Source organism: Symphalangus syndactylus, chromosome 15 (genome assembly GCF_028878055.3).
Source record: "Symphalangus syndactylus isolate Jambi chromosome 15, NHGRI_mSymSyn1-v2.1_pri, whole genome shotgun sequence".
Classification (NCBI taxonomy): Eukaryota; Metazoa; Chordata; class Mammalia; order Primates; family Hylobatidae; genus Symphalangus; species Symphalangus syndactylus.
Window position 1 is genome coordinate 48,496,062 of NC_072437.2, and position 26,307 is coordinate 48,522,368.

General features: G+C 38.8%; 1 protein-coding gene across 7 annotated transcripts in view; it reads right to left on the bottom strand.

The window, feature by feature from the left end:
* Positions 1–26,307, bottom strand: part of PIBF1 (progesterone immunomodulatory binding factor 1) — a 234,306-nt gene that overhangs the window by 61,798 nt on the left and 146,201 nt on the right. For all 7 annotated transcript variants that reach the window (XR_008651366.2, XM_063618767.1, XM_055244706.2 and 4 more), the window contains one exon: positions 25,409–25,511. Coding sequence is in view for 6 of the 7 variants with exons in the window: in XM_063618767.1 (XP_063474837.1) it covers positions 25,409–25,511 (103 nt within the window). In the remaining variant the exon portion in view is untranslated. The remainder of the gene's footprint in view (positions 1–25,408; positions 25,512–26,307) is intronic.

Genomic DNA, 26,307 nt, shown 5'->3' on the forward strand with positions numbered 1-26,307 from the left:
CAAATTTAGTGGGAATGAAAGAACTAGGAGAGCTGGAAGGAAAGGAGATTAGGGTTAGAGAACAGAATTTGAGTTCAAGTGTTTGCAACTTCTTTCTCCTTCAAAGCTACCTTTGAGAAATTAATTTTAATGTAGTTCAATTGTATAACACTGCTGATTGGGATGTGTGTGTGTGTGTGTATGTATGTGTGTGTATAAAGAATTTGCATTGTGATTTTCAAATAGCTCTCAAATGAAAAAAATTATAGTCACTCATGAGTTTCCAAGGAACAACCGGCAGGTAAAAAATTTAAACAATTACCTTATTTGTTTGACGTATAAACAGAATATAATTTATAAATAAGTCATTGTTTTTCCCACTTCAGTGGTGGTTGGCATTTGGTAATGTGTACATACACACACACAAACACACACATTTATATGACCTGGTATTTGCACCTATACAAGCATGATTTAAAATAACAAATACTAGCATACTGTCTAGATCCATATTAACTGAATTTTTTTCTAGAATGAACCATAACCAAGACTTCCTGGATTAAGCACTTGGCAAGGTTAGACACAGAGCTACTACTACAATGAAAATGAAATGTTTTGTCCATGTAACGAATCAGCCATTCATATGGAAGATAAATGTTATGTCCAACATAATTAAAATATTACTTTATATGTAATTCCATATCAGAACAACCTCAAAAATAAGTAACAGAGTGATAACAGTTAATAATAATTTCTGAGCATCTGCCCTCCCAACTCCAGGTCCTATCTCCATTGCTCTGTTTCCTTCAATCCTAGAGGTTCCAGGTGGCTCTGCCACAGCCTCTGTGGCTCTGTGACCTGCAGATACTGGGAGTACTGTAGGGAGGATACCAAGACATGATGGTGGACTGGAGACAGTGTTAGCATACCTCTCCTACTTGGAAAAACAAAGTATGTGTAGAGATTCACACTGTGAACTTTTTTTTACAAGAAGCAACACAAGAATTTAACAGAAGAACTGAAAAAACCCACAGATCCTTTAAAAGAAGTGGTGGCAGCAGCCTACACTGTGAACCAGATGGAAAACTCTGAATCTCCAGAGCATAAGATGGGGAGACTCAGCCACCAGAACACACACTCCCACAGCAGAGCTGGACAGCCCAGGCCACCTGGGAAGGCCTTAACCCTACTCAGTATGGGAGCCAATTTAGTGAGCGTGGAGAATACGTGAGAAGGAGTGGCATCAGGATGTGCTTTGCATGCACTACCAGATTCCAGTGGGGATGGAGGAAAACCATTCCTGATCCTACCTCACAGAATTCTGCTCGGTAACTCAGGCTGTAGTCACAGGTTGAAAAGAGCTCCTGAGATTTGCAATATGATTTTAAGTGGATACTAACCCTGTTGGCCAGAACCACGGGGCTGGCATGAAGTGTGCTATAGTGCAGAAGCTGGGCGCCCCTGCTTCACAGGTGGATAGGGAGGGGCATGGCCTGAAAGCCTGGTTTCTATCGCTGGCAGGAAGGCTTACTGCTTGGGGCAGTTTTGTGTTCTAAGTGTAGACTGCCTGGAACACAGCTAGCTGCTGTTAGCAGAATACTGCGGGTATGGGACTTGCTGTGCCAAGTGCATGGGAGCTGAGTGGGCCTTACTGCCTCCTACTACTCCCCCCTGCTCCCACTCCCTGTGTGGATTCTTCTGTGCACCAGAGGCAGCTCTGCTCCTCTCTGGAACACTACCCCAGTGGCCAGAAAGCTGTTCTCTGATCCCCACTGGGGACACTGCTTGTTCTTGTACCTGGGGAGCCTGAGTGAGGACTTGCCTGGTCCAGCCCTCATCGGGCTTTGCCACTGTATGAGCCCTAGTAGCATAACACAACAGACAGGGATATTTGGAGGCTCCATAGCCCTGCCCATTGCCTGAGACCCCAGAGTACCTGCCCTGGGTAACATAAGGCAAGCACAAATTCCACTACTACCACCGCACCTGGTACTCTTTTGCAAGCACCACCTCCTGGCTGGTAGCCAGGCACAGCCCATTATGACACCTGAAGGCAGAATAACACAGCACCCAGGAAGGAGAAAACTTTTGCGTGCCCTCAGCTGTTGCCATTACCTGCATCACCTTGGCTAACCAAGAGGTCTTGAGTCTGTCCATGTGCCCAGTACATTACTGCTACTGCTGGCATCTGAGAAAGCCAACACTAAGGTTATTTGTAACCAAGGAAATCTCAGAGTCTACGTCACTCCTCTCCTACCCCCATCAGAACTGGTGCTGGTACCCGCTGCTGGGAGAGTAGAGGACAGGTCACATCACTGGATCCTTGGCAGATATTCTCCAGTACCATCCTGGAGTGTGGGAGTCCCACTGAGCAGCTAGACCCAGAGGAGTAGCAGGATTCACAGTAGTCTGGCCCTCTAGGTAAAGGGGGAGTGCCGCACATTACAGAGGCACTGTGTGGGACAAAAGAAACCAGTCTGCAGGCCTTGAATCCCTGAACTTTCCACTTGTGGGAAGTTTTTTTTCATCAGAGGCACAGGTGCAGTGCTGGGCTGATAGGGGAAGGTCTACATGGAACATCAGTATTCCTGCAGATGAAAAGAGATGCCTTTCTGATTTGAACAGCTGGAATAGTAGGTCAGGAGTGTGCCTGGGAGGTGGATTACTTTCCTGTTGGCCTGGAAGGAGAGCTGTGGTGGCTCCCTCCCTTCTCCCTGAAAAGACCTCAGTGCATTTCATAGACCTTTCCCAGCTGCTTCTGTCAAGGCTGGGAGCTCTGCTCACTATTAAGTATGGCATTTATCCACCTGCTTTAGTGGAAGCTGGTTTTTACCTATGGGCACCTCCTACTGGCCTGAAGCTTGCACTGTTCAACCATGTGAATAAAATACTGGGGATTTTTTTTTTTTTTTCTTAAGGGCACATCACTAGGGAATGAGAGAAGCTTCATGAGACCTCTGCCATTCCAGCCCCACAGGAGACAGTGAACCTGCTCACAAATCCAGCATATCACTACTATCACCAGCATCTGAGAAAGCCATCGCACAAAGATTCTCTGCAACTAAGGAACTCATACAGAGTCTTCACACTGAAAACACTGAGTCAAAGCTAGGTAAGAAACCATAAAGTCACATCCCCAACGAGTAAAAAAAAAAATAAAAAAAAAAAACTCAGTTGAATTAGAAATAAATAAGTTCCTTCTCATTGGGGTAGACAAAATAGTCTACCCCAATGAGAAGAAAACAAAAAATAATTCTGGCAATATGAAAAAAACAGGATTATATAATACCCCCAAAAGATCACAACAGCTCTCCAGCAGTGGATCCAAACCAAGATAATACTAGATAAATAATTTGAAATACCAAATAAATAAGTTAAAAGGCTAATAAGTTACTCAAGGAGATATGAGAGAAAGGTGAAAACCAACATAAAGAAATTGAAGCTGGGCCAGGCACAGTGGTTCACGCCTGTAATCCCAGCACTTTGGGAGGCCAAGGCGGATGGATCACCTGAGGTCAGGAGTTTGAGACCAGGTTGGCCAACATGGCAAAACCCTGTCTCTACTAAAAATACAAAAATTAGCTGGGCATGGTGGTGTGTGCCTGTAATCCCAGCCATTTGGGAGGCTGAGGTGGGATAATTGCTTGAACCTGGCAGAACGGCTTGAACTGAGGAGACAGAGGTTGCAGTGAGCCGCGATTGTGCCACTGCACTCCAGACTAGGCAACAGAGCAAGACTCCATCTCAAAAAAAAAAAAAAAAAAAGAGAAAAGAAAAGAAAGAAAGAAGTTAAAAGAAATTAAAGCTGGATGCAGTGGCTCATGCACCTGGGCAGGCCGAGGCAAGCGGCTCACTTGAGGCCTGGCCAACATGGTGAAACCCCATCTCTACTAAAAATACAAAAATTAGCCAGGTTTGGTGGTGCACGCCTGTAGTCCCAGCTACTCGGAAGGCTGATGCATGAGAATTGCTTGAGCCCGGGAGGCAGAACATGGGATTTTTAGGGCAGTGAAACTACTCTGTGTGATAATATAATGACAGACACATGTCATTATGCATCTGTCTAAACCCCATAGAATGCACGACACCAGCCAGGCATGGTGGAGTCTTCCTAACTTTTGGCAACTGCTGTTTTACTGACTCCATAGTTTTGTCTTTTCCAGCATGTCATATAGTTGGAATCATAAAGTACGTGGCCCTTTTAGATTGTCTTTGCCTATTTTTAAACGTTACCTTTTCTCTTCTGTCCTGTTTTTCCACCCTTTAGATATTACAAGACACAATCTATTTTTAAAAAAATAAACCCCTGCATTTTCTGAGGAAATATTTCAATGAAAGTTGCTTTATTTGGAACTTAACATTTTACAAATGAGGACACTGAAACCAAAGAAGTTAAAAAACTTTTCCAAGTTTACATAGCTAGTAATTGCCAAAGCTGAGATTTGAATCCAGTGAGTCTGATTCCAGAATCATGTTCAGGCAATACTTGTTACTGCTTCCCAATAACAGAAAATAAAGCAATATTAAAAATAACCCAGAATGTGAACAAAAAAGAATCCCTCTCCCCTATGACCCAAAGATAAAGAAGGTGTATTAAAGGCACATGCATGTGTGCACTGATGTGTGTGTACACAGGCACACACACGAATGATAAATAAATGTGACTAATTATCCACAAAGAAATATGCTTCACAACCATTCTTCCATACTAGAGATATCTGATTGCTTTTTGCCTGAATACCTACATTCATGCAGCATCTATAGGTCTAATGCCTTTTTCCTCGCTGATTGGCCACTTTCAGAAGAAACTTAAAAACCATGGCACTCACTTTGAGCCTCCTACATGCCCACTGGGCTGGGAACTACAGGCAGGATGAACTGTCCACAATCCTCTTCATTGCTTGTTTTTCTTCATATAACCCATCGGGTTCTAAATGAGTATATATTTCACTTGACAAAAAATCTCTGTCTCTCCCCAACTCCAGTATGAGCACCAAAGGGCAGGAATTTTTGTGTCTTATTCACTAATCATCCCCAGAACCTAGAACAAATGCCTGGCCCATAATAGGTACTCAATAAATATTTGTTGAAAGAATGAATTTGATATTAGTACTGCCTAACACTAAACAATCATTATTACTAAATATACTTTATTTCTTATGATGAGCTAAATGGCATGATGGGCTACAACAGTTTACAGTAACAGTACTTTTATAAGTTATTCTAAGGCAAGTGCTCTGTCTATAAAAGGCCATAAATAAACAAATTTATTTGAGAAAAAGTAACACGGTTTCTGCAATGGGAATTCTTGCTATTTATTGCAGTTCCTCAAGAACTATGTAACTGAGTGATTAAAATGTTAACACATAAATAGGAGGCCTTCAAAAAAGTCAACAAAGTTCAAAATAAGATTTTTCAAAGGAAATCACTATTGAATTAGAGGGGTACCTTTTTTTGAAGACGTGGTCTAAACACCTCTCTAGATAAAGAATGAAAGTATTGGAGTTCTCTGAGTCTTAGTCATATAGCTGTATTATAAATAATTCGGAGGAATAGAGTACAGACTAGAATTATTCAAATTTGTAAATGATACTAATTCCAACCAACTAAGAAAACCACAGACAATTTGTTCAAGATTGCTCAAAGGGGCAGAAAAGGGACAGGCCAAAAATACGGGGATACATAACAATTATTTCAGCAGTACACAGTATTAATTCAAAATGATATAGAAGTTGGATTAGCTTGCTCCTATACATAGCAGACAAACACGTCTAGGAAGTATTCTAGATATTTATACAACAGTCACACCGGATGACTCCATATTTCTCTAGCATCCTTTATATTCATTCTTACTTTTTCACCTTTCTTTTTCAATTCTAAAACTGATTTTTCATGAAGGCTTCCATAAGATGAAAATATTACACATTTATCCAAATGAGTGTTTTCACACATAGGTTGCAAACAGTGTTAAAAAAAAATAAGAAATAAAAAAAGAAACAGAACAGAATAGCAACTAATAGAATGTACTGCACTTGGTAAGGATATTGTTTCAGATACACACACACAAATACACAACACATATTTGGGCACTGGGTTGCTATGTAAGGTATACACTTCATACTATAGGTCATGATCAAAAAAGTATGAAAGCTATTTGTCGGCTGGGCGCCGTGGCTCACGCCTGTAATCCCAGCACTTTGGGAGGCCGAGGTGGGCAGATCACCTGAGGTCAGGAGTTCGAGACCAGCCTGGCCAACATGGTGAAACCCTGTCTCTACTAAAAATACAAAAAATTAGCCAGGTGTGGTGGCACACACCTGTAATCCCAGCTACTGGGGAGGATGAGGCAGGAGAATTTCTTGAGCCCAGGAGGTGGAGGTTTCAGTGAGCGGAGATTGTCTAGCCTGGCTGACAGAGCGAGATTCTGTCTCAAAAAAAAAAAAAAAAAAAAAAAAAAAAAAAAGACAGCTATTTGTCTAGGTAGTAGAGATTTTTAATTATAAAGGATTATATTTACATACAAATCAGCCCCAATCTTCCAAATCAGTCTCAGGTCAACTTTGTGGCCAGTTTTCCAAAAGCTTAATCACTTAGTGAAAATGTGATTTCAAGAATGGTCATACCATATATTACAGTATTCAGTATGTTCTCTGTTTTTCTTCTTCAATATGTTAAATATAACTAATAACACATCCATCAGGAACCTAAGAATAGACTGATTGTATTTGAATCATTTTTGCAAATTCTTTGATTCTTCTTTGATATACTTGATATGGTTAGGCTTTGTGTTCCCATCCAAAGTTCATCCTGAACTGTAGTTCCCATAATCCCCACGTCATCAGAAGAACCCGGTGGGACGTATTAATCATGGGCATGGTTACGCTCATGCTGTTCTCGTGATAGTGAGTTCTCACAAAATCTGATGGTTTTATAAGGGGTTTTTCCCCCTTTGCTTTGCACTTCTCTTTGCTGCTGCCATGTGAAGAAAGACATGTTGTTTTCTTACCCTTCCACCATGATTGTAAGTTTCCTGAGGCCTCCCCAGCCCTGTGGAACTGTGAATCAATTAAACCTCTTTCTTTATTAGATTAGCAGTCTCAGGTATGTCTTTATTAGTAGCATGAGAACAGCTTAATACAGTGAATCAGTACTGGGTAGTGGGGCACTGATGTAAAGATACTTGAAAATGTGGAAGTGACTTTGGAACTGAATAACAGGCAGAGGTTAGAACAATTTGGGGGGCTCAGAAGAAGACAGGAAAATGTGGGAAAATTTGGAGCCTCCTAGAGACTGGTTGAACTTCCTAGAGCTTTGACCAAAATGCTGATGGTGATATGGACAAAAAGGTCCAGGCTGACTGAGGTAGTTTCAGATGGAGATGAGGAACTTCTTGGGAACTGGAGTAAAGGTCACTCTTGCTATGCAAAGACATTGGTGGCATTTTGCCACTGCCTTAGAGATCTGTGGAACTTTGAACTTGAGAGAGATGATTTAGGGTATCTGGGAGAAGAAATTTCTTTTTCTTTTTTTTAAATTATACTTTAAGTTTTGGGATACATGTGCAGAACGTGCAGGTTTGTTACACAGGTATACATGTGCCATGGTGGTTTGCTGCATCCATCAACCCGTCTATATTAGGTACTTCTCCTAATGCTATACCTCCCCTAGCTCCCCACCCCAAGACAGGCCCCAGTGTGTGATGTTCCCCTCCCTGTGTCCATGTGTTCTCATTGTTTAACTCCTACTTATGAGTGAGAACATGTGGTGTTTGGTTTTCTGTTCCTGTGTTAGTTTGCTGAGAATGATGGTTTCCAGCTTCATCCATGTTCCTGCAAAGGACATGAACATTTTTATGGCTACACAGTATTCCATGGTGTATATGTGCCTCATTTTCTTTATTCAGCCTATCATTGATGAGCATTTGGGTTGGTTCCAAGTCTTTGCTATTGTGAATAGTGCTGCAATAAACACATGTGTGCATGTGTTTTTATATTAGAATGATTTATAATCCTTTGGGTATATACCCAATAATGGGATTGCTGGGTCAAATGGTATTTCTGGTTCTAGATCCTTGAGGAATCGCCACACTATCTTCCACAATGGTTGAACTAAATTATACTCTGGGGGAAAAAATTTCTAAGTGGCAAAGCATTCAAGAGGAAGTAGAGCATAAAATTTGGAAAATTTGCAGCCTGACAATATGATAGAAAAGAAAACCTCATTTTCTGGGGAGAAATTTGAGCCTCTTGCAGAAATTTGCCTATGTAACAAGGAGCAAAATGTTAATTGCCAAGACAGTGGTGAAAATGTCTCCAGGGTATGTCAGAGACCTTCACAACAGCCCCTCCAATCACAGGCCTGGAGCCCTAGGAGAGAAAAATGGTTTCCTGGGGCCAGGCCCAGGGCCCCCCTGCTCTATGCAGCTTTGGGACATGGTGCCCTACATCCCAGCTGCTTCAGCTCCAGCCATGACTAAAAGGGGCCAATGTACAGCTCAGGCCATTGCTTCAGATGGTGCAAGCCCCAAGCTTTGGCAGCTTCCACGTGGTGTTGCGCCTGCAGGTGGGTGCACAGAAGTTAAGAACTGAGGTTTGGAAACCAATGACTAGATTTCAGAGGATGTATGAAAACTCCTGGATGTTCAGGCAGAAGTTTGCTGCAGGGGCAGAGCCCTCATGGAGAACCTCTGCTAGGACAGTGTGGAAGGGAAATGTGGGGTTGGAGCACCCACAAAAAGTCCACATTAGGACACTGCCTAGTGGAGCTGTGAGAAGAGGGCCACTGTCTTCCAGACCCCAGAATTGTAGATCTACTAACACCTTGCACTGTCTGCCTGAAAAAGTTGTAGACACTGCCAGCCCATGAAAGCAGCCGGGAGGGCAGCTGAACCATGCAAAGCCACAAGGGCAGAGCTGCCCAAGACCGTGGGAGCCCACCTCTTGCATCAATGTGACCTGGATGTGAGACATGAAGTCAAAGGAGATCATTTCAGAGCTTTAAGATTTGACTGTCCTGTTGGATTTTGGACTTAACATGGGGCCTGTAGCCCCTCCATTTTGGCCAGTTTCTCCCATTTGAAATGGGTGTATTTACCCAATGCCTGTACCCCCACTGTATCTAGGAAGTAACTAACTTACTTTTAATTTTGCAGGCTCATAGGTGGAAGGGACTTGCCTTGTCTCAGATAAGACTTTGGCCTTGGACTTTTGGGTTAATGTTGGAAAGAGTTAAGACTTTGTGGGACTGTTGGAAAGGCATGATTGTGTTTTGAAATATGAGGACATGAGATTTGGGAGGGTCCAGGTGCAGAATGATATGGTTAGGTTTTGTATCCCCATCCAGATCTCACCCTGAATTGTAGTTCCTAAAATCCCCATGTGTTGTGGGAGGGACCTGGTGGGAGGTAATTAATCATGGGGGCAGTTACCCTCATGCTGTTCTCATGATAGTGAGTGAGTTCTCACAAGGTCTGATGGTTTTTGTAAGGGGCTTTTCCCCCTTTGCTTGGCACTTCTTGCTGCCACCATGTGAAGAAGGATGTGTTTGCTTCCCCTTTCACCATGACTGTAAGTTTCCTGTGGGCCTCCTCAGCCCTGCAGAACTGTGAGTCAATGAAACCTCTTTCCTTTATTGATTACCCAGTCTCAGGTATGTCTTCATTAGCAGTGTGAGAACGGACTAATACACTTGCCAACCTAATAGAAGCTCACTCAGTTGGAGAGCTTCTTTCAGGCCTCAAGAAGTCTGGACACACTGGCCAACTCAGGGGTTTCATGTTCTGGAAAGTCCAGTTAACCCAAGCAGAACTTCTGTGGTTTCATAAAGTGCTATGACTGGCATTAAGTAGGCTCTCAAAATTACTAGCTATTCTTATTTACACATATATATTCATATAATCATTTTTGTTATATTTACTGAAAATTGATAATAGACTATGATACTACTCTTAAATGTTTCTATTCATTTTTGTCTTATGTTATTATTATTGCTTAACTTTGACTTTTTGGTTCAACAAATTTATTTTGTCAGTAATTCAATTTCTCTAATTTGAATATAACAATTCTGGTTAATTTGAAACTTTTCTTTGTTTAAAAAACAGTTTTTCAAAAAATGATCATCACTAACCATCAGAAAAATGCGTATCAAAACCACAATGAGGTACCATCTCATACCAGTCAGAATAGCTTTTATTAAAAAGTCAAAACTGGTGAGGCTGAGGAGAAAAGGGAATGCTTGCATATTGTTGGTAGGAATGTAAGTTAGTTCAGCCATTGTGGAAAGAAGTTTGGAGATTTCTCAAAGAACTCGAAACAGAGCTATCATTCAACCTAGCAATCCCATTACTGGCTATAAACCCAAAGGAACAGAAATCATTCTACCAAACACATGCACTCGCATGCCCATCACAGCACTATTTACAATAACGAAGACATGGAATCAACCTAGGTGCCCATAAACAATGGATTGGATAAAGAAATTATCATACATATACACCATGGGATACTACGCAGCAATAAAAAAGAATGAAATTGTGTCCTTTGCAGCAACACAGATGCAGCTGGAGGCCTTTATCCTAAGCGATTTAATGCAGAAACAGAAAGCCAAATATTCCATATTTTTACTTTTAAGTGGGAACTAAACATTGCATACATATGGACATAGAGATGGGAACAACAGACTCTGGGAACTAGCAATGGAGTGAGGGAGAGGGGACCAAGGGTTGAAAAACCATTGGGTACGATGCTCACTACCTGGGTGACAGTATCAATTAAACTCCAAACCTTACCATCACATCGTATACCCAGAGAAATACAAAAATCAGCCAGGCACTGTAGCAGGAGCTTGTAATGCCAGCTACTCAGGAGGCTGAGGCAGGAGAATCACTTGAACCAGGGAGGCAGAGGTTGCAGTGAGCCAAGATTGTGCCACTGCACTCCAGCCTGGGCAACAGAGTGATACTCTATCTCAAAAAATCCAACCAACAAAACACCCAGATAATAAACCTGCCCATGTACCCCTGAATCTAAAATAAAAGTTGAAATTAAAAAACAAGAACATTCACTGTTTATGTTATGATCATATAAACACTATTCATCAATGAATAGTTGTCTTAATTTAAAAAAAAAACAAAAATGCAGCTTTTCACATTTCTCCTAAAATGCTTAGTTTGTATGCAATTAAATACACTTCTGCATTTGATAAGAGCAGTTGAGGCCGGGCGCGGTGGCTCACGCTTGTAATCCCAGCACTTTGGGAGGCCGAGGCGGGAGGATCACAAGGTCAGGAGATCGAGACCACGGTGAAACCCCGTCTCTACTAAAAAAAAAAAAAAAAAAATACAAAAAATTAGCCGGGCGTGGTGGCGGGCGCCTGTAGTCCCAGCTACTCGGAGAGGCTGAGGCAGGAGAATGGCGTGAACCCGGGATGCGGAGCTTGCAGTGAGCCGAGATTGTGCCACTGCACTCCAGCCTGGGCGAAAGAGCAAGACTCCGTCTCAAAAAAAAAAAAAAAAAAAAAGAGCAGTTGATTATTCTTCAAAATTGCAGTTTTAGTACCACATACCTCTTCACAGAAATTATTTAAATTATCATTAAACATTTTGCTATTGTGTTAAGATTCATTTTATTGTTTATTCTGAATACTTCTTCTTTTTTTTTTGTTTTTTTGAGACAGTCTTGCTCTGTCACCTAGGCTAGAGTGCTGCAGTGGTGCGATCTCAGCTCACTACAACCTCTGCCTCCTGGGTTCAACCGATTCTGACGCCTCAGTCTCCCAAGTAGCTGGGATTACAGGTGCCTGCCACCACGCCCAGCTAATTTTTGTATTTTCAGTAGAGACAGCGTTTAACCATGTTGGCCAGGCTGGTCTTCAACTCCTGACCTCAGGTGATCCCCCTGCCTCAGCCTCCCAAAGTGCTGGGATTACAGGCATTAGCCACCACACCCAGCTTATTCTGAATACTCCTATATAGGCAAAATCATTATTTACTCCAATTCTGGAACTATTATTTCCTTTAAAAATTGCCAGATTTACAAGAAAAATACTTATTTTATTAATACTATGGCCAGCAAGAGAAAAATAAATGAAACTCTAGAACAGAAATAAGATCCTACATTTACCGAGTGATTAACATATGCCAGTTAGTGTGCTAAGTGCTTATCTTAGATTGAACCCTCTCTCATTTTGGAGCAAACGTGCAATACAGTATTATTATTTCCACTTACACTTTGGAAAACTGAGGCTTACAAAAAGATAACTTGCCTGAAGTCATATAACCAGTCTGCCTAACTTGAAAGTTCTTGGCTTTTTCCCCTTTTCCCCTAAACAAACCAGACAGAACCCTGGGGCATGTCAACACTTAAGACATAATCAGAGAAAAAAAAGTCAACAAAGGAGACTGAGGAGTACGAAGGTAACAAAGTGGTGGGAGGAGACAGCAAGTGAAGATTTGGGAAGAGGGGAGATGACAGAAGATGAGGATGAGAAGTAGATTAGAATCTAATTGGCCATCTATGCCATGCTAAAGAATCTGGACATTGTCTTGTAGGCCATGGGCCTTTAAAAATAAGTCATGATTGACAGCACAGAGGACAGTTTTGGATAGGGGACTTTAAAAAAATTATTAATTTTTAAATTGATATATAATTATATGCATAGGATATATGTGATATTTTGACACATGCATATAATATGTAAAAATCAAATCAGGATATTTAGGACAACAATAACCTTAAACATTTGCCATTTCTTTGTATTACGAACATTTCAAATCTTCTAGCTATTTTGAAATATACAATAAATTATTGTAAACTACAGTCATCCTATTGTGCAATTAAACACTACAACTTATTCCTTCTGTCTAACTTTATGTTTGCATCCATTAACCACCCTCTCTTCATTCCCCATCTTCACCTTCCCAGGTTCTGGTGACTATTATTCTACTATTATTCTAGTAAGATAAAGACTTTTGATAGGCTGATGAATTAAAGTTCACTTGCTAAATTAAAAAAAAATTCAGGCAATGTAGTATCTCATCTAAGTGTTATTTTTTAAGCCTTGTATTTTTAGTAATGAAATAAATGCCACTGTTCTTTACTAAACGATATTTTTCTTTTTTTGAGACAGTCTTGCTCTGTCACCTGGGCTGGAGTGCAGTGACACAATCTTGGCTCACTGCAACCTCTGCCTCCCAGGCTCAAGCAATTCTCTTGCCTCAGCCTCCCAAGTAGCTGGGACTATATGTGCACACCACCACACCCGGATGATTTTTGTATTTTTAGTAGAGACAGGGTTTCATCATGTTGGTGAGGCAGGTCTCGAACTCCTGGCCTCAAGTTATCTGCCTGTCTTGACCTCCCAAAGTGCTGGGATTACAGGTGTGACCCACTGTGCCCAGCCTACTAAAGGATTTTTAATATCAACAGACAAACATTTTGAAAGGCAAAGGAACCCTATAAATCATACTGTTTTTAATCTCTTCTATGAAAATAGAATACATCTTATGATTGCTGTTGATAAAGCCCATGCATGAAAAAATTGGTCTTGGCTGTTCATATTATTATTTCAATTAAGTTTTGAGTATGGCTAGTCCTTCACAGGCTGAGTACAATTGTCATTTAAGTATCTAAAAAGATCACAAGGGATTCGGCATTGAAACAGAAGAAAAACACAGAAACAGAGTTGTGCAATATAGGATAAAAATCACTGCCTAAAGTCTGAAAGAAAGTATGTCTAAAATGAAAAAAATTAAAGTAATAACAAAGCATTGTATCACAGCTTAATTAGCAGCATCCTCCACTCTTCCTCACAGTGGTACACAAAATAGTGGAGTTTTGTTTTTTTTTTTTTTACGTCATTGAAGTCTTAGAAATATGGTTGACCTTGAAATTTAATCAGATCTAGTTTGTTTAGGGCCACATGGTAGGTATGTGAGTCTCCTCCTTTAAAATGTTGAGGGGGGTCCTGTGAGTTGTATGTGCCACAGACTCTTTCCAAGAGACTGAGCTCACTGGGGATGCTGGAAGAACACTCCTAGCAGTTGTTAGAGGCAGAAGAATGGGTCAGGCAACTCAAAGGGCAGAGATAAATGTTTTATTACTTCAAGTACTTACTTTATACCAATAAAGCTTATTTCATATTGCTAATCCATGACGAGTGGTATTTGTGTCCCCTTTGCATGATATATTTTCAGATTTTTTTCATTTTCTGTATGTTTAAACAGAAACACAATCCCATCCTCTCTCTATATGCTGTGTTCATGCACACACACAAATATATTAAAACGCAAACAGAGAAACAGAAATTATTCTGCAATTTGTTTTTTGAAAAATCATCAATACAGTATAAATTTCTTTCAAAGTTAATACATATAGGTCTACTTTATTTTACCGATGCACCTTGAAGCCTCTTTCAAATCTAGCAATGCCTTCTAGGTACAAAATTCCAGGTAGCTAAACCTTACCATGTGGTCACTGATGACTGCATGTCCCACTTTCTAGACAAGCTTCCTGAAATTAAGTTAGTTGTAAAAGATAAATCTCTGCGTGCTTACATTAGAAAATAAGGCCTTTGTGAATAAGGTTGGTTATGTTAGAAGTGAAAAACCATGTCTATTTTGTCATCAGTTGTTGAATATAGTGGGAAACTGATAAATATGTACTGAATAACTAGAAGGAGAGCATATATCAAGGTTTAAGACAGCTAAGAAAGACCAATTCTTGTTGGCAGTAATGTGGCACGCTTTATGATTCTGGATTTTCTACTGTTTAACAAACTCCATACTGACACTCGACTCTTAACTAAACTTGGCAGTTTCTTGAGAATTAGTGGGTATATACAAATACACAAAAAAGAATAACTTTTTTTCTGTTTTATACTGGACCAACTAATAAAACAACGGTCGAAAGACATTGGACATCAAGCAATGAAGGAGATCCCTGACACACAGGAAACAAACAAGGTAAACTCTATGACTGTCTTAGTTTATTGCCTAGAGACAGCTTTCAAGCTGTGGTGCTGGGAAGGAGAATTAAGGCAGAGCCTGTCAAACTCCCTGAGTTAAGGAGCTGTTGACAGAAGTAATAACCAAGGTGGTTACAGTTCATATGGGAGACTACTGAAGAAAAGGGAGCTGCAAAGAGACGGAACTCTGACAATTTACAGATAGTGCTCCTTAAGTATTTCCCTGGCACAGAACAGTGCGTATGTATAAAGACAGGAGACAGAACTACAGACAAGACTGGTAAGAGCAATCTCTGAAGTGAACATGGGCAAGGCATAGTGCTTATTTCCATCAGCCGAAGTAGAAAACCTTACAATTTACAGGACATGGAAAACTGAAAGAGTTTTGTTGTAGTAACGGGGGAGAAATTGGCCTTACGATAAACCCTTCTCTGCCTAAAAAAGCTTAAAAGCAACATTTGGAAGAATCAAACTGTTTCCAAGAAACCTAACTATGTCCCAGAACAAAGCTAACAAAAACATATAGGAATACAAAATATCTGGCACCAAGGTAAAATTTACAAGGTCTGGCATCCAGTAAATAATTACTACGTATGCAAAGAAGCTGAACAATGTTATATATAATGAGATAAATCAACTTTATTGAAGCCAGCCATGAAATGACAAAATAATAGAATTAGTAGACAAGAATATAAAAAAAGTTATTGAAACTATATTTCACATATTCCAGAAAATAAAGTTTGAGAATGTTAAGGAGAGACCTAAAAGATACAAAGAAGATCCAATTTGAACTTCCAGAAATGAAAACTACAATATCTGAGATAAAAACTGGATTGGGCTGGGCGCGGTGGCTCACGCTTGTAATCCCAGCACTTTGGGAGGCCGAGGCGGGCGGATCACGAGGTCAGGAGATCAAGACCACGGTGAAACCCCGTCTCCACTAAAAATACAAAAAAATTAGCCGGGCGTGGTGGCGGGCGCCTGTAGTCCCAGCTACTCGGAGAGGCTGAGGCAGGAGAATGGCATGAACCCGGGAGGCGGAGCTTGCAGTGAGCCGAGATTGCGCCACTGCACTCCAGCCTGGGTGACAGAGCGAGACTCTGTCTCAAAAAAAAAAAAAAAACAAAAAAAACAAAAAAAAACTGGATTGAACTGAAAGCAGATTATACAGTGGTGAAAAAAAGATTAGTGAACTGGAAGACATAGTAAAAGAAGCTATCCAAAAGAAAAGCAGAAAAAAGACTGAAAAAACTGAAGAGAACATCATTTGTTCTGTTGTAGAATAACTTTAAGCAACCTAATATATATCTCATTGAAGTCCCCAAAGGAAGGTGAGAGGATTGAAGTATTTAAAAATTTAAGAAATTTATAAATTTGATAAACTCACATATGTAAGATGTTCAACAAAACCCAAGCATAGGAAACATGAGAAAACTCCAGCAAGCCAAATGATAATCAAATTGCTTAAAGCCAGTGACTAAAAATCTCTTTAAAGCAGCTAAAGAAATACACATTACCTAGAGAGGAACAAAGATAAGGATAACAGTAATATCTTGGCAGAAACGACGTAAACTAGAAGAGAGTGAAGCAATATCTTTCAACTACTGAAAGAGAGAGAGAGAGAAAAGTCAACCTCAAATTCCTTACCCAGGGAAAAAATCTTTCTAAAAAACAAAGGTGAACCCAGCAAATCCATTCCCAGGTATATACTTAAAAGAAATGAAAACAGGTACTCATATATTTGCTTGTATTTGTGTGTTCATAGCAGCACTTTTTACAATAGTCAGAAGGTGGAAATAACCTAAATGTTCATCAAAGGATAAATGAATAAACAAATTAAGGTAAATAAACACAACAGAATATTACTCGGCCATAAAAAGGGATAAAGTACTGGATACATGCTACAATATGGATGAACATCAAAAACAGTATGCTCAGTGAAAGAAACCAGACACAAAAGGTCACATATTATATGATTCCATTTATATGAAACATATCCAGATGAAGTAAATCCACAGAAATAAAGTGATTTGGCAGTTGTCAGAGGGTGGGGGCAAAGAGGAGTAGGGATTAAGTGCTTAATGGGTACAAGGTTTTATTCTGGGGTGATGAAAATGTTTTAGGACTAGATAGAGATAGTGATTGTACAACACTGTGAATGAATATTAAACGGTTTACTTTAAAATGGTTAATCTTATGTCATGTGAATTTCACCTCAATAAAAACCCCACAAAACCAAACGTGAAGCACAAGACACCTAAGATAAAGTGGATTTTATCAAAATTAAAGACTTTTGTGCCTCGAAGGACACTAACAAGTGGAGGAAAGACAACCCACACAGAATAGGAGAAAATATTCGCAAATCATATATTGGATAAAGGTCTAGTGTCCAGAATATATACAGAACTCTTACAACTCAACAACAGAAAGACAACCCAATTCAAAAGTGGGCAAATGACTTGAATAGACATCTTTCTAAAGAAGATATATAAACGGCCGATAAGAACCCAAAATGATAGTTAACATTATTAGCCTAATTAGAGAAATGCAAAGGAAAATCATTAGAAGATACTACTTTGTAATCACCAGGATGGCTAGAGTTAAAAAAATGAAAAATAAGCATTGGCGAGGATGTGGAAAAATTGGAACCCTTGAAATGGCTGGTGGGAATGTAAACTGGTATAGTCACTATGAAAAACAGTTTTGCAGTTTCTTGAAAAGTGAATCATAGAATTACCATTTCATCTTGAATTCCACTTAACGAGAATTGAAAACAGGTGCTCAAAAAATTTGAACATGAAATGTTCACAGCAGCACTATTCAAAATAGACAAAAATCCATTAACTGATGGATAAACAAAATGTAGTTAATCTGCAAAATGGAATATTATTCAGTCATAAAAAGGAACTGAGCACTGATAGATGGCAAAATATGAACCCTGAAAACATTATGCTAAGTGAAAGAAGCCAGACACAAAAGGCCAAATATTGCATGATTTCATTTATATAAAATATCCAGAACAGGCAAATCCATAGAGAGAGAGAGAGAGAGCACATTATTGCTTGTGGGGGACTGAGGTGGAGGGGGGAATGGGGAGTGACTGCTTAATGGGTACAGGGTTTCCTTCCCAGGTGACGGAAATGCTCTTTTACTCTATAGATAGTGGTGATGTGTATGAAACACCGTAAACATACCATAAGCCACTAAATCGTATACTTTAAAATGGTTAAAATGGTAAATTTTGTTATCTGAATTTTACCACAATAAAAAAAGTAAACCCTTAAATGCCTACTTTCGGTTAATTTGGCCTTATAGCATATCTGTGAGAATTGCATTTTAACCTAGACTTTTGTCAAAAATAGTCAGAAATGTAAAAACAAAAAAACTAAAAATAGGCAAAATAGCAATTTTCTGCTACATACAGAAACAGAATTCGTCACCATAGACCTGCTCTATAAAAACTGTTAAAGAAAGTGCATCAACCAGAAGGAACAGATAACAGTTTGAAATTTAGGCCTACAAAAAGGAATAAAGAGCACAAGGTATGGTAACTATTTAGTTAAAAGTAAATTTAACATATTTCTCTCATATTATTATATCTCTTTATAAGATTATCACTGTTTATTTCATTTCATTTCATTTATTTATTATTTTTGAGACAGAGTTTCACTCTCTCACCCAGGCTGGAGTCAAGTGGCACGATCTCGGCTCACTGCAACCTCGAACCCCTAGGTTCAAGCTATTCTCCTGCCTCAGCCTCCCGAGTAGCTGGGATTACAGGCGCCTGCTACCATGCTAAATTTTGTATTTTTAGTAGAGACAGGGTTTTGCCATGTTGGCCAGGCTGATTTCGAACTCCTGACCTCAGGTGATCCACCTGCCTCAGCCTCTCAAGATGCTAGGATTACAGGCGTGAGCCACTGTGCCCAGCCTGATTATCACTGTTTAAGTAATAATAGCAGTAATGTAGTATGGGAGTTTATATGTGTATAAATAATATGTACGACAACAAGAACACAAAGGCTGGGGGAACAAATAGAAGTATATACTGTTGTAAGGTTCTTATACCATATGTTTTACTAAATATCACTTGGAGCTACATGGTGATAAGTTAAAGATACATATACACTATAATCTAAATCAACCACTGAAATAACAAAGTTATAGCCAATAAGCAACAATAAGATAAAATGAAATGAAAAAAATTCAATCCAAAAGAAGACAAGAAAAAAAAAGTGAATAAAAAGTAGATGGGCCAAACAGAAAACATTAGCAAGATGAAAAACTTGAACATAACCATATCAATAAATATACTAGATGTTAAGTGTTCTAAAAAAATCTCCAATTGAAAATCATATTTTGTCAGACAGGTTAAAAGAAGAAGGATGGAAAAACATACACTTTGCTAATGCTAATGTTTTAGTAGTTTTCACTGTAAAAGTTTGACAATAAAAGATGTCAAATAGTTGACAGTTTTTAGTTATACAGTGAAAACTAAAAAATAATAGTATTAAGATAAGTTAAAGAAGACCTAAATAAGGGTAAAGATGCGGTATGTTCATGGGTCAGAATATTCAATATTAAGATGTCAATTTTCTCTGCTTCATCTATAGATTCAACTTACGTAATGTCAACCAAAATCATAGCTAGTTTTTGAAAAAAAAATTAACAAATTGATGATAGAATTCATATAGAAATGCAAAAAAAAAAAGACCAGCTAAACAACTTTGAAAATGAACAGCATTGGAGGACCAATACTATCTGATTTCCAGATATTATAAAGCTACAGCAATCGAGATAGTGTGGTACTGACATAAAGACAGATAACTGGAACAGAGAGTCGAGAACAGTCTCACAAATAAATGATTGTTTCTCAACAAATGATGCTACAACAGTTGTGTTTCAATTACGCAAACATATCAATTTCAATCTGTATCTTCCACTCGATATAAAAATTAAACTAAAAATGAATCACAGACCTAAAACTATGAAACATCTAGAAGAAAACACAGACAAAACCCCTTATGACCCTAGGTTAGGCAAAGATATTTAAAATACAACACCAAAGCACAATCCATAAAAGAACAAAGTGATGAACTGTACTTGATAAAAGCATCTCTTCAAAAGACATTGTTGGCTGGGTGGGATGGCTCACACCTGTAATCCCAGCACTTTGGGAAGCCAAGGTGGGAAGATCACTTGAGCCCAGGAGGTCGAGACAACCTGAGCAACATAGCGAGACCTCATCTCTACAAAAGGATAAAAAAAATTAGCCAGGTGTGGTTGCAGGTAACTGCAGTCCTAGTATTTGGGAGGCTAAGGCTCCCAATAGTTTGAGGCTCTTGAGTCTAAGAGTTCGAGGCTGCAATGAGCTATGATTACACCACTGCACTCCAACCTGGGCAACAGAGTGAGACTCTGTCTCTAAAAATAAATAATAATAAATAAAAAAATAAAAAGACATCATTAAGAGGTGAAAAGATAAGCCACAGGGTGGGAAAAAATATTCGTAAATCATATATCTGATAAATGACTTATATTTAGAATATATAAATAATACTCAAAACTCAAGAATAAGAGGACAAACAACCTGATAAAACAGACAAAAAATGTGAGGAGACACTTCTCCCAAGAAGATAAACAGAGGGCAAAGAAACTCAAATGAGAAGATCCTCAAAATCATTCGTCATTAGAGAAATGCAAATTAAAACCACACTAATATGCCACTACACACTCATTATAGTGGACAAAAAAAACTAACCATATCAAGGCAAGGATGTAGAAAAATTGGAACTTTCATACATTATTGGTGGAAATGTAAAATGGTACAAACATCTGGGAAACAGTTTAGCAGTTTCTTAAGATGTCAAATAGACACCTACCATATGATCCAGCCAGTCTACTCCTAGATATTTACCCAAGAGAAATGAAAGCATACATCCATACAAAGACTTGTATGTGAATGTTCATCTGAGCTTTATTCAGAAAACTGGAAATGACTCCAATGTCCATCAACAAGTGAATGGATAAACAAACTGTGGTACATCCACACAATGAAATGTTACTAAGTAATGAAAAAAAATGAACTACAAATAAATCTTGAAATAATTATGCAGATTAAAAAAAGCATATACATACTGTATGATTCCTCTTATATAAAAGTCTAGGAAATACAAACTAGGCTTGCTCATGCCTGTAATCCCAGCACTTTGAGAGGCTGAGGCAGGTGGATCACGAGGTCAGGAGTTCGAGACCAGCCTGGCCAACATAGTGAAACCCCGCCTCTACTAAAAATACAAAAATTAGCCGGGAATGGTGGCACACGCCTATAGTCCCAGCTACTTGGGAGGCTGAGGCAGGAGAATTGCTTGAACCCGGGAGGCAGAGGTTGTGGTGAGCCAAGATTGCACAACTGCACTCCAGCCTGGGCAACAGAGTGAGGCTCTGTCTCAATAAACAAACAAACAAACTAACTAACTAACCTACAGTAACTGAAAGTAAATCAGTAATTGCTTAGGGACTGAGATGGGGAAGGTTGGGAGGGAAGAATGCCAAAGGGGCATATGGAAACTTTTGGGGAGATGTATGTGTTTATTACCTTCATTTTGGTGATAGTTTCATGGGTATATTCATGTGCCAAATGTCAAACTGCACTATACCTTAAATATGTGCAATTTACTGTATATCAATTATACTTCCATAAAGCTGCTAAAAAGGGGAGTATTTGTTTTTATTTTGGATATTACTTAGCATTGTCATTTTGTCAGTTCACTTATGTATAGCCTCAGACATAATCTGAATAGCGTTTAACTCAATGGTAATTCTAACATTAGTTATTAGTATTTCATCTGTGTATTATCAAAAAGGCCAAACTGATTTAAATATTTAACCTGATCCAAAGAATAGAGATCCTGAACCAGCCTAGCCAACATGGTGAAACCCTATCTCCACTAAAAATACAAAAAATTAGCCCAGCGTGGTGGCGTGCACCTGTAATACCAGCTACTTGGGAGGCTGATGCAGGAGAATCACTCGAAACTGGGAGGCAGAGTTGCAGTGAGCCAAGAATGCACCACTGCACTCTAGCCTGGGCGAGAGAGCAAGACTCTGTCTCAAAAATAAATAAATAATAAAATAAAATAAAAAATAAAGATCCTGAGATAATTTCCTTCTGCATTATTTCGCCATCTATTATGAATAGTCTATTGTTATAACAGCAATCTAATACTAATCATTCATCTAGTTTATATAATTATTTTCAGTGGAAGCAATATAATTTTTGTGAAGCAGAAAAAAGTAAAGTCCATGGAATACTTTAAATATTTTATTTTCAATCTTAAGGGAAAAGTTATATGCTGAAGTTGGCAGAGATCCTTTAATATAGGGTTACTGATTCTTTCTCCAAATGTCTTATGAAATTTTTTCAAACATACACAAAAGTCCAGAACTGAGTACTAAACCTATATGTAAACGTCATCCAACTTCAAACATTATTAACATTTTGTGATTCTTGTTTTATTTGTTGAGCCCTTCCTCCTTTTCTCATGAAATATTTTAAAGCAAATTCCAGGCACCATACCATTTCACATCATAAATATTTCAGCATTTATGTCTTTTTCTCGATATAAGCCATAGCTTATTTAAAAATGGTTTCATACAAAGTTAATTATACTTAATTATAGGAGCATTTAACACTTAATTTTTACATTTTCTCCCAACAATTTATAGACGTGTGTTCACATTTAGAAATTCTTTCTTTCTATTTTTGAGACTAGAGTTTCCCTCTGTTGCCCAAGCTGGAGTACGATGGCACGATCTCGGCCCACTGCAACCTCCGCCTCCCAGGCTCAAGTGATTCTCGTGCCTCAGCATCCCAGGTAGCTGGGATTACAGGCATGTACCATCATGCCCAGCTAATTTTTGTATTTTTAGTAGAGACAGGGTTCTGCCATGTTGGCCAGGCTGGTCTTGAACTCTTGACTTCAAGTAATCCGCCTGCCTTGGCTTCCCAAAGTGCTGGGATTACACGCATGAGCCAGTGCACCCAGCTTCTTTATTTTTAGAGATGGCGGATCTTGCTTTGTAGCCAAGGCTCAAACTCCTCAGCCCATGTGACCCTCCTGCCTTGGCCTCCGAAAGTGCTGGGATAATAGGCATGAGCCACTGCATCCAGCCCACATTTAGAAATTCTTATTTCAATTAACTGAAATGCTCAGGAAGGCATGTATTTTAATATTTTACTTTTAAAAAATATTTTTGAAAATTACTGTGAAATTAAAGGCAACATGAGGGATCTACAATTTATTAGCAAACAGAGGTTCGTTTGTTTGTTTATTTTATTTATTTATTTATCTTTTCTGCTTCCACCTAGTAGTGTGCTGGACTTGGCTTGCAGCAGCTTGTAGGAGTTCTCTATTATTTCATACAAAGACTTGTACATGAATGTTCATCTGAGCTTTATTCCAAAAACTGGAAATGACCCCAATGTCCATCAACAAGTAAATGGATAAACAAACTGGTACATCCACACAAAGAAATAACTTAGCAATGAAAAGAATGAAGTACAAATGAATCTTGAAAATTTTTAGGAATTTTGTGAGCTGGCTATCAAACACAACTAGCATTAAAAACTAAATTATTTAAATTTATTGTAAAATACATTTTATTAAAAACAAAGGTAAAAACAATCAAATTTGTCAATTTAAAATTATTTTACTATTATCTGTGCTCTTGAGTTTACCTATGTCTGTTGTATCTGTATGGTGCAAACATTAAGTACTGGTATGCTGCTGACAATCTTTACTCCATCTTCAGTAACAGGTTGGTAGTTTGAAGTTAGCCATGGTGGGAATATTTATACAACAGATACAAGCCAATGTTACAAATCAAGCTCTCCCTCATATCCCTCTTGGAAAGCTGGCTGTTAACATTTACCAACACACCACCGTGTCAACCCCGAGCATTAACTATGTGTCAGGCACTGCAAAAAAATGAAGTATTTCTGGTCTTTCAAAATTTGAGGATAAAGATCCTCCTAATGTTACAGTATGAAAAGACACTGTAAAGATTATAAACAGATCCTTAAGAAAACAAATAACAAACAACATATATTAATGTTATTTAATGTATGACTTGAAAAAACCCTTTATTATAAGAGAAATAGTTTTTAAAACTTCTAAAATATTAACTTCTTGGCTGGGTGCAGTGGCACATCTCTAATCCCAGTACTTTCAGAGGCTCTAGGCAGATGGATCGCTTGAGCCCAGAAGTTCAAGACTAGCCTGGGCAACATGGTGAAACCCTGTCTCTACCAAAAAAATACAAAAATTAGCCAGGCACGGTAGTGCGTAGCTACAGTTCCAGCTACTCAGGAGGCTGAGGAGGGAGGAGCCCTTGACCCTGGGAGGCAGAGGTTGCAGTGAACTGTGATCATGCCACTGCACTCCAGTCTGGGCGATAAAGCCAGACTCTGTCTCAAAAAAAAAAGAAAGAAAGAAAAAAAGAGAAAAACTTCTTATGTTGACACTCAGGAATATTAAATAAATAAATAAAAGGAACATTAGCAAAGCAGTACCTCCAGCTTAAATTGTTTTATGACTCGCATTTCAAAAGTACAGAAAAATATAATTAGATCTTGACATCAGAAGATGATTAAAAATGCTATGTAAAATGCATACATACATATATATATATATATATACACAGAGTTTAAATGACATAAGGCTAAGAAAAAGAAGCAATATGAGCCTGATTTTCTAAGTGTAAACAAAGTTAAATTTAACAGACGAGTGATTTTTCATTAAACACAGAGGTAAAAACCAAATCTATTTTAAAAATGATTTATTAGGCCGGGCGCAGTGGCTCACGCTTATAATCCCAGCACTTTGGGAGGCCGAGGCGGGTGGATCACGAGGTCAGGAGATCGAGACCATGGTGAAACCCCATCTCTACTAAAAATACAAAAAAATTAGCCGGGCGTGGTGGCGGGTGCCTGTAGTCCCAGCTACTCAGAGAGGCTGAGGCAGGAGAATGGCGTGAACCCGGGAGGCAGAGCTTGCAGTGAGCCGAGATTGCACCACTGCACTCCAGCCTGGGCGACAGAGCGAGACTCCGTCTCAAAAAAAAAAAAAAAAAAAAGATTTATTAGTAAAAAACTTAAAATGTCAACAAAGTTTGCCAAACCTGTTTTACCAGTTGATATTCTCAGAAATCAAAGCTTTGTCTGTCTAGTCTGCATTTATACTTAGTCTGGGCATTTAATCTCCCTTTTGTTCTCAGTTTTGCCATACACTGTAAGTTGTTTTTTATGGCCTTAACATTCAGTTAGTTTCATAAATTATGAAATCATTTTGTACTAGCAAACAGCTTATTTTAAAACTGCTTAGAAAAATAAACAAAAGAGTTACAAACAATTAAAATGAATACTGTGATTCCTCTCATATGGGTTTCTTTTGTTTAAGTTATTTACCTCTTGTGAAAGCTGTGTTACTTGGTCCTTTCGATGTTCCAGGTCTTTTAAAATCAGCGAGTTTTGTTTTTCTAATTGAAGCACTCTTCTTGCCAAGTGAACACTAGGCAAATGAAATGAGAAAATTAATGCTTAAAAGTGAAATACTGCCCAAGATATTCAAAATGTGTTTGTGTACTTGAAAATAGACATCATTACCTAATTATAATTAAATATTAAGAGAAAAAATATAGAGTCAAATAATATTTTCAGGCACTAGTAGTGGAAGACCAATACCCCACAACTCAGAATTATGAGAGTAACAACATTAAAACGTAACTGTGATATACTGATTACTGCAGTAATGGTTTTTAGCCCTTGCTATAAAAGTGGAGAGGTAACATTATAATACTTGCTTGAAAAGACCACAATACAGCAATTTACAGCTTGTCTCCACTTTTATAAATATTTTCCGGCCGGGCGCTGTGGCTCACGCCTGTAATCCCAGCACTTTGGGAGGCCGAGGAGGGTGGATCACGAGGTCAGGAGATCGAGACCATGGTGAAACCCCGTCTCTACTAAAAATACAAAAAATTAGCTGGGCGCGGTGGCGGGTGCCTGTAGTCCCAGCTACTCGGAGAGGCTGAGGCAGGAGAATGGCGTGAACCTGGGAGGCAGAGCTTGCAGTGAGCCGAGATTGCGCCACTGCACTCCAGCCTGGGCGACAGAGCGAGACTCCGTCTCAAAAAAAAAAAAAAAAAAAAAAAAAAAAAAATTTTCCAATTACAAATCTGAAAATTAGTTGAAATATTACAAACAATAATTAGCTTATCACTTTGAGAAGTATCAGAGTTTACTTCAAACATAATGCATGTTATAATATAAAACAAAAATTAGGTTTTTAATTCAAAGTGGAGATG